This window comes from Muntiacus reevesi, chromosome 18 (assembly GCF_963930625.1).
Source record: "Muntiacus reevesi chromosome 18, mMunRee1.1, whole genome shotgun sequence".
Taxonomy (NCBI): Eukaryota; Metazoa; Chordata; class Mammalia; order Artiodactyla; family Cervidae; genus Muntiacus; species Muntiacus reevesi.
In genome coordinates this window covers 32,742,830-32,757,641 of record NC_089266.1, presented here as the reverse complement: position 1 = coordinate 32,757,641, position 14,812 = coordinate 32,742,830, and the positions used below count along the sequence as shown (strand labels likewise).

The window sequence follows — 14,812 nt, the reverse complement described above, 5'->3', positions numbered from 1 at the left end:
CTGTGCCAAAGTTGAAGTGTGCAATGAAACTGAATGGGTCTTTAGCGATTGGAATGGGATTTATGACCTGGAGAGGTACACACAGCGCAGCGAAGCAGTGCTTTGTGTGGTCAGCTGACCCCACCGCATAGAAGGGCCGTGGAGCAGGGCGGGGCGTGTGCCAGCTGGGCTCTGGCTGGAAGCAGATGCCACACCCACATCAGCATATGTGGGGTGTTGAGGAAGAGACTCTGCCTGGAGATGTAGGCAGGTTCAGGGAGGCCACGGGGATGAGGCAGCGCTCCAGGTGCAAACAGCGGGAGGGAACTGGTCACTGGAGATGGCGACAGAGCAGGCTGGGGAGTGGGCTACCAGGTAGAGTGGGGCCTTTGCCTAGAGGGAGGATGCAGGGAATAAATGCCCTCTTCCTATTCTTCTCTCTGCTTTTCCATCTCAGCTCCCTGTTGGCTGGACCCACCCAAAGTCCAGAGGGCAAGGAAAAGCATTGTTTCTTTGACCTCTTTTGGGACAGGAGAAAAGTGGGAGGGGTCTGAAGGGTCAGATGACAAAGGTCTTGACCTGAGTATCTCACTGTGGACCTGGGTGTTCCCTTTGTCTGGGGCCTAGGAGAAGGACCAACAGACTTACCTTTGGAACCTCCACAGTCCACCTTCATCTCAGAGACACCCATCCCTGGATGGGATGATCCTGTTCCCCAAGGACACCTCTGACACTGAATGTCTAATGTCGAGACTAGATCTCTGGGTCATTTGTACAATGAAAAGCCTGTCTTTCCACCGCCAGGAGGTGGCAGCAAAGCTCTGTTTTGAAGAGGCCAGTAGGTCAGGGTAGGCTCTGTTGTCCAAGGCCCCCCAGAACTTGAAGCCCAGGTTTGGTGGCTAGGTTTTAAACTAACAACAGCAGCAGCAGCAGCAGCCAACAATATCGTTATTATTATCATTCTTGTTAGTAAAACATCCCTAATTTGGGTGGCTGCTAGGAAAATCTCTTACATGCATCAGGTGTGAATCTTTCAACAGTTCTGTCCTGATGTAGGAAATTCCAGGACTTCCTGCTCCACATTGAGGCTCAGAGACACTCCCTGACTTTCCCAAGGCCTTCTGGAAAGTGTAACGTGCTAGAGATCTGGGGAACCAGGGTGGGGCGAATGCAGAGATGCCAGGCAGCTCCAGGTGAACTGGGGAGTGTTGGAGCAGATGGAATTCATATCTGCTTTTTTTGGACTGTCAGAGAGAAGTGATTCCACAGGAAATTTTTTTGATGCCCCTCAAGTGCATGGTATGTTAGCTCCTTAAACCAGAGGAATCCCCATGGAGACACAGCCAAACCCCAGCCCCCTCTGAACCTGTCTTACATTCCACCTGCCCTCTGAGGTCATGTGTCACCCCTGCCCACTGTGATGACACATTACCAGAGTATAAACTATGTGTCTGGCTCCAGACCAAGCGCATTTCTTGCACATTTCTTGGTTACTTCTCAGAATAACCCTCTAAAGCACATCGTTACATCCCATTTTACACGTGGCAGCAAAGGCTCAAAGTCATGAAGTAACTTGTTCCAAATCGCACAGCTGTGAGTGGTAGGGTGAGACTGGGACCCTGAAGGTCAGCCCCAGGGCTTTCAACACACGTAGGGAAAGGCCGCCGTGTGAGACTCTGCTGTATGGTGAGTCTGAAGGGCTTCCAGCTCAGCTCCTTCTCAACATCAGAAAAGCCACAGCCCATCTGCTAGAAAATGGGGGTGTTAATACCTGCCTGACCTCCCGACAGGATTGTTGGGAGACCCTTGTGGAAAAGATGAAAATGGGGCACATGGATCCTCAGCATCTTACAGAATAGCTCTGCAGAGTTGAAATTGTATTATCATTCTAATTGGGAGGGTGGTGCAGTGGGGTGGCAGGAGTGTAGGACTATGATCTGGTGTCTGGGGACTTTGAGAGTGGCCTCGGTTTCCTTGTGTATGTTATTGAGAAGATTGAAGTAGATAATTTTTTATGGACCTTTTCAGTCCTTAAGTTTAGGCATTATGGTGCCAAGGATGGTGATGATACTGATGATGGTGGTGAGGATGGTGAGGATGGTGATGATGATGGTGATGGTGGTGATGGTGATGATGATGGTGATGATGATGGTGAGGATAGTGATGGTGGTGATGGTGGTGATGGTGATAATGATATTGAGGATGGTGATGATGATGGTGGGGATGGTGATGTCAGACATCTGAGGTCACCTGACCTCAGAATCATTTCCTGCCACCACCACTGCTGCCAATCCCTGTGTCAAAGGCATGAGGGGTGAGCTGGTGATGAGATGCAAAGAGGGATCTAGAGGCCAGAGAGAAGGGACTGTCTAAGATGTTAGAGGAGAGTGCGTTGTAGTGCCTGGTACATAGTAAGCCAGAAACCCTGCACCTCTTGCCATCACCCCAACCCTCCATCTGTCCCAGAGAAGCTATGATTTTTATTGTTATCTCTGCCTTACAGAATAAGGAAAATGAGGTCCAAGAAGTTAGTCTTAAGTTGCTTAAGGCCACACAGTTGGTATGTGATAATATTGGGATTCCATCCAGGTTTGATGGAACCCAAAGTCCATGCCCCTGGCCACACAGCTCAGTCTGACCATTGAGGCAACTCAGGTTCAGAGAAAGTACACGGCCAACCCAGGCCACGCAGCTATTGCTACTAAGTGCTCAGTCTGAGGCTCAGGTTTAGTCTTGGCTCCTGATCCTGTCCTTGTTCATTCTGCTGCATTTCTATTCTTTCAGGGCAAGAAATCCAACTTAATCAGAGTCAGGGGGCTCTGGGAGCGACCATAAGACTAGCCACACTCTTCATCCTTGGTCAGAGCACTGTAGAGAGGATCCGTGCATGTGGAGGAAAATGGGAAGGAGGAACAAGCAGGGCTGGCAGACCAGCTTATGGGCAGTCCTTCCCAAAAGAACTGTCCTCCTAGGAATGAATCCTGTGTTCAGGAGCGCCTACTACCTCTGAAGATGTTCTGGGAGCTTGGGTGGTGTGAGAGGAGTGGAGACACCGCCCCAGGAGAGATGGGATGGAAAAGCAGAGGTGCTTGGGGAAAAGAGCCCTGGGGTCGTGGGGGGGGGGGTCTAGCCTGGGGGGTCTGGGATCTTGGAGGTCTGGGCTCCTCCAACCTGGATAACTACAGAGTGCTTAATCCATCTGGGTCCAGTTTCCCTGTCTGTAAATTCAGGGGAACTGAGCTGGAAAAAGTAATGAATTCCTAGTAGAAAATGGCCCACAGGTATCTGAAAGTTATTTTTAACTGCTGGGGAGCTGGTGGTCTATCTTGCAGTGAGTTGATTTTCCTCCTTTCCTACTCAGGGCCAGGAGGGTCCACTTTCACATCTTTTTCTTTATGGTTTATACAATAGACCTGGCAAGAATCTGAGAACCACCTCACGGAGGAAGAACGGACAGCGATAATAAACATAGCGGAGCCGGAGATCTGAGTTGCCAGGAGAATTTATTTCTCAGGACACCTTCCCTCTGCTCTCCCAAGATGTCCCATGGCAACAGGCATCGGGAGGGGCTCATTCTTCCATCTTCTGGGGGAGAAAAAGAATCGTACACAGGAAATGAGTCAGGAAATGAGTCAAAGCAAAGGTGAGGCCGGGCCTCGTGTTCAAGTGGGGCAACTGGAGAGGCTGCAGTCTCAGAAAAACATTAAGATGTGGCTTTGTCTCCCTTTGTACATTGTAAAAGCAAACCAGTCGAGCCCCTAGAGATGGGGAGAATCCCCCCAAAAGCATGGACTTCTCGGACACCGCCTTTTGCAACAGGGAGGGAGGAGCAGGGATAGTAGGGTGCCTGGCTCCTGGCCCCTCACTGCTCCTGTGAGCCTGGAACCCCCGGGGACTTGGCTAAAGCAGCCCATCAGTGAAGGCATGGCCAGTAGCCAGGAGGGACACTGACAAGCGCCCTCTGAGCTCTGCGGCTGCCGCCTGGTCCTGAGTCTCAGGGTGTCTGGAGCGGGGAGTCTGTTCTCACCTGGGCTCCCACATCTCGGCTCTTGGCCCGCAGCTTGTTGACCTGGGACTCGGCAATGTCGGCGCGTTCCTCAGCTTCCTCCAACTCGTGCTGGACCCTCCGGCATCTGGACAGCTGAGTGTTGGCCTGCTCCTCCTGAAGGGAAGGCCGAGGGGGCAGGAGGCTGAGGAAGTCCCTCCCTCTGGCTCTGAGGCCCTGGGTCCCTGACAGCCTCTGTGGGAACTGGGGAACCAGGAGAGCTTGGGCCCCAATTCCCTGAGGTCAGAGGAGGGAGAGCTAAGCTCTCCAGCAGTGAGGGCAATGCCCCCGGCTCCTGACCATGTGCACCGCCCAGTCACCTGGCAGGTCCGCTGCCCCCAGGACAGGGCTTCCTGGGCTTCCCCGGTGGATCAGATGATAAAGAATCTGCCTGCAGTGCAGGAGACCCAGGCTCAACCCCTGGGTGGGGAAGATACCCTGGAGAAGGGAATGGCAACTCACTCCAGTATTGTTGCCTGGAGAATCCCATGGACAGAGGAGCCTAGCGGGCTACAGTCTGTGGGATTGCAGAGTCAGACATGACTGAGTGACTAACACGTCACTTTGCCCATAGGATGCTCGCTTGTTCCCCTGTGGCCCCTCCTCTATGCTGTCTCCACCCCTCAGAGCTCTTAGAGGAAACTAAGTCTGCCAAGGCACATGGAGGTGTCAGAGACCCATGGTCCACACCCCCTGCCCCGTGCCTGCTCCCAATGCCGTCTGCCTGTGGCCAGGCTGGGTCTGGTTGCGGACCATCCAAGGGTTTCTAATGAAGGTGGCCTGCTGCAGCTGTGCTAATCCTCCCCCATTTAACCAGTCCAGACCTGCTTCCCAGAGGTCAGGACGGAAGCCCCAGACTCTTGAATAGGGCGGACAAAGGGCAGGGAGAGAAGCCTCCTATTCAATCATTTATCTGGAGCAGGCTCCCCCAGATTTTGTCTCTCAGGATGCAAGTCCTATGAGATGCTCTGTTTACAAAAAAGAGATGCCACGTTCCATCAAGGGTGAGAAATGCTGCAACTCAGAACATCTCTTCCACTATGAGGTCCATCCCATGTCACCTGCAAAATCTGAGAAACCCTTGAAGTAAAGCAACCCTCCAACCTTGTGGAATCCAGAGTTTCCTAAAGGATTCCTCATCTATCAAAGAAAAAGACTCCACCCCTTTCCTCCCTGCCACCCCAGCTTCCTGCTATTAAAGTCCTTCAGACTTCGGGTCCCCAGAAGGTATTTGGGAAGTTCTCATTCAGCCCAAACCATTTCCTCTCTGTTGGTTCCACTGTTTGTTCAAGAGTAGATCCGAAAGCATGAACTGGGGAGTGGGAGTTAGGGAGGCCGAGGAAGGATGGAGGTGGTGGGGGCCAGGGCCAGGGGTAAGATGGGATGACATGAATTAAGACCAGGTATTTGAGGTCAGCTCACAGGGACAGGGAGTTCTGAGTGAGTCAGGGTGGGTGGGATAAAGTCAGGTGGGTCGAGGCAGAGTGGAGGGGTGGAGGGGTATGGGCCAGGACTGGTGGCACCTGGGGGAGGGGGAGGAGAATAGGGAGAAGGGGAGGAGAATGCGGGAGGGAGGGGAGAATAGGGGAGGGAGAGGGCAGTCTTCCTGAGCTCGTGTTTATAGCCTGCAAATGAAAACACAGGCCTCAGCTGCCGTGGACCCTGTGGACCAGGATGGACCCCATACTCACAGCCTCCTCCGCCTGCCTCTTGTAAGCCTTCACTTTGGCCTGCAGCTTGTCCACCAAGTCCTGGAGCCTGAGGATGTTCTTGCGGTCCTCCTCTGCCTGCAAACACAGGGTCCATGCCAGACCCATTCTCTGCTGAATCTGCGGGTGGGATCCAGGGGGCGCCCGCTGGGGTTTCAGGAGAGTCACTGCCTACCTGGTAAGTCATCTCCTTGACCTTTCGCTCGTATCTGTGGGCGCCCTTCAGAGCCTCGGCCCCCCTCTTCTGCTCAGCATCCAGCTCGCTTTCTAACTCCCGTACCTGCATCCAGAAGAGAGCACAGGGGTCAGGCCACATCTCCCAGGCCTTTCTCACCACTCGTGTGCTGGTTGTTTTTAGGGTGAACTCAAGATCCTCTAAGTTCATTTTTGCAAAGCTGTCTCCTCAGGCTCAGAACACATTTTATTCTCAAGGCCGCCGCTAGTCCATGCTGTGGCTTTGTACAAATGGCAAGATGCCCTCTCTGGGCAGAAGCAGCCCCAGGTGCAGGTGGCTTGGTTAGTGGACGGAGCTTTGCAAAAGATGCCCCCTTCCTCGGGGACTATGCAGCTGGGTGAGGGCTATCATGTGGGCCTGGATCCCTGATTGAGGAAGGCAGTGGCAGGGGTCACAGAGAGACAGTGGGCCAGGCAGAATCAAAGGTGTGTTTAAGTCCCAGGTCCAGCTGATGAATCCAGAGCAGGTCAGTTGTCGTCACTGAGTAGAAACTCAAATGAGTTTCTACTTATCTATTTATTTAAAAAAAATTTTTGGCTGCACTGCATGACCTGTGGGATTTTAGTTCCCCAATCAAGATTGAATGCATGGCCCTTGCATTGGAAGTGTGGAGTCCTAACCACTGGACTGCTAAGGAAATTCTTGAATTTCTGTGTATTTAGAATAGAGATAATTCCTGCCAACCTGTCTCGAATGTGGGGATCAAATGAGACAAAGTCTATGAAAGTATCTTTTGATGATATAGCACTACACAGGTATGATCGATTTCATAGCTGTGTCTGCCTTTCCTGAAGCTGTGAGGGAGTAGTATAGCCACTGAGAATGCAAGTCACCTCTTGTGGCCTGATTCCTCAATCCAGAGGGGTTCCCGTGGTGGCGGTGGCAGCCAATCCTTGGGAATCCCAGTGGCCATAGAGAGGGCAGCTCTGGGCTTGCAGGCTCCCTGAAACAACCTCGAAATCCACCTGTGAAACCGGCAACTCTGAACACTGGAAAAGACAAGACCTGCCCTGGAAAGCTGTCTCCAATCAGGTTCTATAAAACATTTGCTTCTATAGGAATTCCCTCTGGGCTGCTATAAGGTTCATGGAGCTGAGTGACTGGGCAGCATTGGATTGGAGGACAGGCCAGGTGCCTTACCACACCCTGGGGAGGCTCGTAGAGGGTTCCCTGCCAATCCAGAATCAAAGAACCAGGGAGGGTGGCATGGGATCTAATTCCTCCCACTAGGGAGGGGTCCACGGGAAGGCCAAGCCCAAGTTTGTTTTAATAGAAGAGGAGTGGGAATAATTAAAAATAAGCATTTTAAGAATTCTGGTGGGGGGGGGCGGGGAGCTCTAAGTTCCCTGGTGTTTACTTTTGTTACTCGTGTGTCTGTGGCCTTGTAGTTTTTAGCTAAAAAAATGGCTTCACATTTAAAGTGCACAAATGTAATGACCACATCTTTGGGAGGCTGGCATCAAGAATGTGTTTGGGTCTTTCCTGTGGGAGAAGTGGTTTCCTTCTCTTCGCCGCCTCTTCATCCTGTCGGCCTCTTTCATGTCCCTTCTCTCGAGGATAACAGAGACAGTTTCACATCCTTCTCCAAGCCCTCCTCCAGACTGCCAACAGGTAATGCAGCCCGGTTTAAAAAGCAAATAAAATGAACCATCTCAGTTTGAAAGGGAAAAGCAAAGGGTACAGGAAACAAAGGGAATCATCAGGAAAGAAACTGAAAACTACAAAATACGTTCCCAAATCAAGAAAAGCAGGATTGTTCTGTGTGTGGATTGCAACTTGCTGGAGAGTTAGCTTGGGGGAAGCGCCAATCGCCCTGCATTTTGGATGGAGTGAGAAAGACACCAGAATCGCAAGTTGTATTTTGACAGTAGGAAATCGACCTTAGGAAATCCAGGAAGGGAATGAGACCTGGGAATGGAAGACAAAGCAGCAGATTTTACGTAGGATGGGCCGTTGTTTATAAAAGTGCTTATTGTTGTTTAGTCACCAAATCATGTCCAACTCTTTTTGTGTGTGTGTGTGTCCAACTCTTTTCAACCCCATGAACTGTAGTCTGCCAGGCTCCTCAGTGGATTCTCCAGGCAAGAATACTGGAGTGGGTTGCCATTTCCTTCTCCAGGGGATCTTCCCAACCCAGGGATTGAATCTGAGTCTCCTGCACTGGCAGGTGGATTCTTTACCACTGAGCAACCAGAGAAGCCCCTTATCAAAGTGCAGCTTGATGAATTACACCCAAATGTATAACCTTATGGCTGCAAAGTATGTTCCCCCACCCCCAGTTATATAGATCTGAATCTAAATAAGGATAGAATGAGAACATGTGATATGTTGTTACACTGTGAGTATTGAGGGATACCCTTTCTGAAGTGGGTCTGTATGTGTCTTGGGGTGTAGGGACCAGAGAGGGAGGAGTTGGGGGGACATCTGGCTCACAGGGAGTTTCACATGTGGTCCTCAAACTGCCCCTGCAGTTGGCTCAGTGCCCACTTCCCCGCCACCGAAGTTTCGGGACTATGGTTCTGCCAGAGGCAGCCGAACCTCTGTCACTCTGGGAATGAGAGTCCCCTCTGGCCGCCCTACCCGATTCTCCAGCTTCTGGATCTGCTTCTTCCCGCCCTTCAGGGCCAGCTGCTCAGCCTCGTCCAGGCGGTGCTGCAGGTCCTTCACCGTCTGCTCCAGGTTCTTCTTCATCCGCTCCAGGTGGGCGCTGGTGTCCTGCTCCTTCTTCAGCTCCTCGGCCATCATGGCTGCCTGGTTAAGTCCACAGGAAGCGTCTGTGGGCCACCCGCCCTCCTCCCCGGGCACACAGAGGATTCTGCGAGGCTGGTTCTGGGCGAGCTGCTCTCCTCCCTCCCTCAGCTCCCCTCCCACTTTGCCTCTGCTGAGCCTCCCATCTCCTCCATCTCTCCAGGGAACCACCACTGACTGACTGGGGCTGAGGAGGGGAAACCTACTCCCCAGGCCCTGGCTTAGAAGCCCCTTTCTTATCTCCAGACAGCATCTCTGAGAGGGAAGAACAGAGCTCACATCTGTGATGGCTTTCTTGGCCTTCTCCTCCGCATTTTTGGACTCCTGGATAGAGTTCTCCACCTCTGCCTGGCATTGGGCTATGTCAGCTTCCAGTTTTTTCTTGGTATTTATCAGGCTCGTGTTCTACAAGAAAAATTAGATACCAGAAGTTCAGGCTACATATGGACACTTACAGTGATTGGAAGGGAGAGAGCTGGGTGGGGAAGGAAGTCTAATGTTGAGGATATTCCGGTTCTTATTTTTCATGAGGGTAAAAAATATTTAAAAAGACTCTCATTCTTGATCAGACAGAAAGTCCCAAATCAGATTCAAGAAGTGTTGGTAAAAGAACTGAATAAACAATGAAGGTTGGTTTTCAAATATTTGAGGAAGGATAGATTATTTAATTAATGGTGTTGGAACAAGGAAATGGTTGATTTCACTATATGAAATGAAAAATAATTCTGATGATCCAAACATTATACATAGGGTTGTAAATGTGATGACAAATGAGAAAGCATTTGCAGTGTGCATTGCTAAAAAAATATTTCCTTCTTTAATATGTAAATAAGATAAACCATTAAGAGAAAAGGGCAAAAATACAAATAGCTAAGACACATCAGACGAAATACAAATAACCCACAAATATAACAAAATGTTCTACCTCATTAGTAATCCAAGAAATATGAAATTTTAAAGTGAGGCATTTTCAACCATAAACATTAGTGAAGATTAAAACAAATAATAACTAAGCACTCTCACATATTTTCCCAATGGGAATAAAAATTGGGACAACTTTGTTAAAGAGCAATTTATAGCATATAAATGCTTTTACTGTTTTGACCATGAAATTGGGCTTCCAGGAGTTTATTTATTTCTAGGAATATTAAGGAAATAGTAATCATGGATGTATATGAAGAAGCTTGTCATAGCAATCTTCTAATCATAAAAATTTTTATTGAGAGCAATCTAAAAATACCAAACCATAGAAGACTGATTATATAAAAGTGTCATAATACACAACTAAAATAGACTACTTTTCTGCCATTAAAAAAACCGTATCATAGAAAATTATTTTAAAATATAGAAATGTGCTTATGACATTGTTAAATGAAAAAAAGTTGCAAAAGGATTGATGACATTTACCAAAAAAAAAAATCATATTTATGTATAGAAACAAGAGTCTAGAATAAAAGATCCCCAAATGCTAACAATATGGTTGGTATTTTTCTGTTTTTTGGCTTGTATTCTCTAGTTTTCAAAGCAAGGAATTTTTTTTTGGAATTCCCTGATGGTCCAGTGATTAGGGCTCCGAGCTTCCACTGTAGGGGGCAAGGGTTTGATCCCTGCTTGGGGCTTCCCTGGTGGCTCAACTGGTAAAGAATCTGCCTGCCATGTGTGAGACCTGGTTCCATCCCTGGGTTGGGAAGATCCACTGGAGAAGGGAACGGCTGCCCACTCTGGTATTCTGGCCTGGAGAATTCCATGGCCTGCATAGTCCATTGGGTGGCAAAGAGTCGGACACAACCGAGCGACTTTCACTTTCACTTTCTTGGGGAACTAAGAACCTACATGCCATGTGGTTTGGACAAAAATGAATAAATAAAGCAAGGGATTTTGTAACTTTCTTAAAAATAATTATTTCAAAAGACGATCCTAGTTATCTAAATGTGTGTAAGTGTTAGTCGCTCAGTCATGTCCGACTGTTTGTAACCCCATGAACTGTAGCCCACCAGGCTCCTGTGTCTGTTGAATTCTCCAGGCAAGAATACTGGAGTAGGTTGCCATACTGGATCCCTGCTCCGGGGGATCTTCCTGACCAAGGGATTGAACCCAGGTCTCCTGCACTGCAGGCAGATATTTTACTGTCTGAGCCACACGGAAGCCCTAATTATCTAAACTTGCAGCTTAAATGTTACTGTATCTGTGCAGCCTTCTCCAGCCCCTTTATGCAATAATTTGTTCTTCTTTATCTTTGGATAAAAGAAAGCTCAGCCATCTTCCATCTAGAGACAATGTTATCCCAAGAACTAAGCCTTATGAAAGTTGGTCTTGACTACTAGCCTGGGAGGAGCGGTGAGAACTCCATTCCACAGAGCCTGGATCCCTCCTGACCCCCAGGGTGGACCCTGAGTGCAGCAAGAATGGACTCACTTGGGAGTGAAGAAGCTGCACGCGGTCACTGGCGTCCAGCAGCTCCTGCTCTGACAGCTTGCGGGTCCGCTCCGTCTGCTCCAAGGCCACCTTCATCTCCTCCAGCTCCTCCTGCAAGAGGCTGTTCCTGCGCTCCACCATGGCCAGCTGCTCCTTGAGGTCCTCGTTGCTCCTCAGGGCATCATCCAGGTGCAGCTGGGAGTCCTTCACGGGAAGCCACGGGTGAGACGGGAGCCCAGGGCAGGCTGAGGTCCCGCCAGGTCCCCCATGGGCCACCCACTCGCCTTGAGCTGGCCCTGGACTGAGCGCAGGTGTTTCTGGGTCTCGGCCACCTGGCGGTTGGAGTGGCCCAGCTGAATCTCCATCTCATTGAGGTCTCCCTCCATCTTCTTCTTCAGCCTCAGAGCATCGTTCCTGCTCCGTATCTCAGCATCCAGTATGCTCTGCGTGGCCTCTGCTGCCCGCTGACTGTTTCTTTTCAGCTGCTCGATTTCTTCATCCTTCTCAGTGAGCCTGCGGTCGAGTTCAGATTTCACCTGGTTCAGCTCTAGCTGGACACGCAAAATCTTGCTCTCTTCATGCTCCAAGGAACCCTGATAAAAGCAAAGGAGAGATTGGGAGTGCTGGGGCAGCCACCTTCTGGAATGAGGTTTTTCATCCCCATCGTGATAAAATGGGTGCTATTAGGCTCGTTTTACAAATGACTAGAACACTGCTCAAAGAGGTCAAACAGTTCGCTCCCAAATTGTGACTAGTGCTGAAACTGGAACTGAAACTTTGCTATAAACAAACTGCCTTATGTCTTGAGGACAGAGCATCACTTTGAATTAGTAAAAATTTGATAACTGTGTCTTTGTAAAAAAATAGTGACCATAAATCAGGAGCCTACCTTGTCTCTAAAAAGACAGAGAAAGAGAAATTGCTCTCCTGTTACCCTGAGTAATGGAAATTTCCCTAGGAACGTCTCAACCATCTGGCCTGCACTGGCCAACGTGGATGATTAAATCAGGACATTGCACTCTATGGGCCACATGGAATTCCCAGTGGCCTAATATGACTGTACATAGCTCTTTGCTGAAGCTAAGGCATTCCGAGCTGGCTTTCAGGATGTTTGGTGATGGAGTTCTTGCTTTCCGAGATGTTGAGGACATAAAGAACAGGTTTATTTATTCAAGAGGGAAAATATTATACAAGGACATGGAGGAGATGAAGCTGCAGGACAAGGCTGCCCTCCCCACCCCTACCGTGGGGTGGGGGCAGCTGATTGTTCTTTCCAGCAAAGCTCCAGTGCCTCCTGGTAGGAAGGGCACCCAGGGAGCCCCCCTTTCACAGTGCTCTGTGCTTCTCCATCACATCCCAGGCACTTACCTCCACCTCTTCTAGGGCAGCCTGGAGGTCTGACTTTTCTTGCTCCACCTGCTTCTTGGTCTTCTCCACTTCCTGAAGATTCTTGTTTGTTTCCGCAATCTGCATGGTTAAGTCGGAAATCTCTTCTGCAAAGGACAGGCTTGATTTAGGCTATTTCCACAGGTTCTGTTTGATCACACAGGATCAAATTTTGCCAGGGAACTGAGGGACTGGCAATTCATTCATGTCATTCATACAGGAGAGAATAAATACAGTGTACCCTTTCAGAGGAGGTGTCAGTAAGACACAGGTGTGTGGCCTCACCTGGAGGGGCAGAGGGAGGAACAGCAGAACACTGTGTGACCCTGCACCTTCACACGGTCTACAGAGTGGTCATGGAGAGGACCAGGGAGGAAATCATGGAGAGTATGCATAGAATCAGAGCCTTGGAAATAGAAGGGGCTTTCGGGAGCATTGGGTCTGGTCTGATTTTGTAGATCAGGAGTCTGAGACCCTAAGGGATTTAGTGTCAGACCCGAGGACACAAAGCCACATAGAGACAGAATCCACGAAAGATCTGTTTTCTAGCAGTGTAGGGAGCTTGGCAGCCCATGAGCCCTCTGTTCTTGAGAACGAGGCTTGGCTGACACTATGCCTTCCATTGGGGGAGTTTGGGTCTTGGGGTCACTGAGTAGATGTGAGGATTTTGTGGGGCAGTGAGAAGGAGGCGGCTGTGGCTAAGTGGGGGAGAGATGGCTGGAAGAGAAGGGGGACTGTCATAGCCCTGTGAGTGGGGGAGAGAGCGGGGGCTCTCTTACCCCTGCGATGGGCAGTGCTCACCTTGCAGATTTTTATTCTCCCGTCTCATTGTCTCTAACTGATCTACCACCTCCTCGTAGGCATTGCGCATTTTGAAGACTTCAGTACTATGAGACCTGGACTCTTTCTGAGCCGCTTCCAACTCAGCTTGACTCTCATCCAGTTTTTGTTTCCACTCTGAGAAGACCTAAGAGGTGACAGAGGGACCTGTGAGGAGCTGAGAAGGCCAGGAACTGAGTCATGTTAAGAGTGAGTCATGTCAGCAATGCCAAAGTGGGACCCTCCCATCTTTAGAGACCAAAGAAACAAGGGGACTCCCCAAACTTAGGGGTTCCAAACTCTGATATCTCTACAGAGATCTGCTGTATTCTGAAAGATATTCTGGTCTCAAAGTAATCTGAATTAACTTTGATGAAAAATAAAATTCCTTTCAGAGGCACTGTCACAAAATCCAGAGACAGTGCAAAGCCCCAGACTCTCCACTCTGGACTTGATGCTCTGTGCGCCTCCCCCTCCCCCAAGGTATGTGCATTCACACGTCTCTTGCATCGAGAGATGAGGAAGGACCTTATCGAAGTTCCTCTGCTTCTTGTCTAGGCAGGCACAGGCGGTGTTGGCCCGCTGCAAGTCTAGCATCAGGTCGTCCACCTCTCCCTGGAGCCTCTGCTTGGTTTTCTCCAAGGACGCACACTTGGAGCTCACGGCCTCTGTGTTCTCCTCTGCCTCCTGGAGCCTCTGGGCCAGTTTTTTCCTAAGAGGATCAGACCTACTGTTGCTGGGAAGGGTGAACTCTTTCAGAAGTAACTGTCAGATCAGGAGGGAGTGGAGCCATCTATAAAGGACTGGAATTTGACAAGACCAAGGCCTAGAGTTTGATGATTGGATAGGATCTAAGTATCACCTGAAGAATCCCAAAATGTTTGGTGGTAAGGCAGTCACCTAGGAGGTGCCAAGGGGACCAGGTGGAATGAATGGACAGGACCCAGGGGGAAGGGCATGGAGACCGGGTCTGTATACTTAAGAAAACTTGAAGGCCTAGGGAGGAAGAGGGCCTGTCCCCTGTCTCTTCCTTGTGTCTTAAGGCCGTCTCTCCTACCGTAACCTGGGAGCCCCTACTTGGCCTCCTCCAGCTCCTCCGTGCGCTGAATGGCGTCCGTCTCATACTTGGTCCTCCACTGGGCCACCTCGCTGTTGGCCTTGGACAGCGCCCTCTGCAACTCGGCCTTGCCCTCCTGCTCCTCCTCGTACTGTTCCCGCAGCAGGTCACAGTCGTGGCGGGAGGACTGCAGGGCATGGGCCAGGGCGTTCTTGGCCTGCGGAATCACCATGGTGACAAATTGCAAAATCGTTTGGTCATTTTTCCAGGGTAAGTAATTTTGTTTCAACCAGTGTTTCCCAACTTGAATCTTTCACTTGCTGCCTTCACAAACTTAGCTGGAGCAGCACAACTCCTGTTTTATTTACTTCACTTTTTAAAAAGTAGACTATTATATTTAAGTGGAAAGTCGTTAACAC

General features: G+C 49.8%; 1 protein-coding gene across 1 annotated transcript in view; it reads right to left on the bottom strand.

Annotated features, from left to right (window-relative positions):
* Positions 1-2,003: 2,003 nt before the first annotated feature.
* MYH13 (myosin heavy chain 13) overlaps positions 2,004-14,812 on the bottom strand; it is a 47,574-nt gene continuing 34,765 nt past the window's right edge. The window contains exons 28-39 of the mRNA XM_065910909.1: positions 14,414-14,610; positions 13,865-14,048; positions 13,319-13,484; positions 12,500-12,624; positions 11,416-11,724; positions 11,132-11,335; positions 8,996-9,121; positions 8,549-8,719; positions 5,909-6,013; positions 5,716-5,811; positions 4,007-4,141; positions 2,004-2,219 (exon numbers count right to left, since the gene is read on the bottom strand). Coding sequence (XP_065766981.1) covers positions 2,004-2,219; positions 4,007-4,141; positions 5,716-5,811; positions 5,909-6,013; positions 8,549-8,719; positions 8,996-9,121; positions 11,132-11,335; positions 11,416-11,724; positions 12,500-12,624; positions 13,319-13,484; positions 13,865-14,048; positions 14,414-14,610 — 2,034 coding nt within the window. The remainder of the gene's footprint in view (positions 2,220-4,006; positions 4,142-5,715; positions 5,812-5,908; positions 6,014-8,548; positions 8,720-8,995; positions 9,122-11,131; positions 11,336-11,415; positions 11,725-12,499; positions 12,625-13,318; positions 13,485-13,864; positions 14,049-14,413; positions 14,611-14,812) is intronic.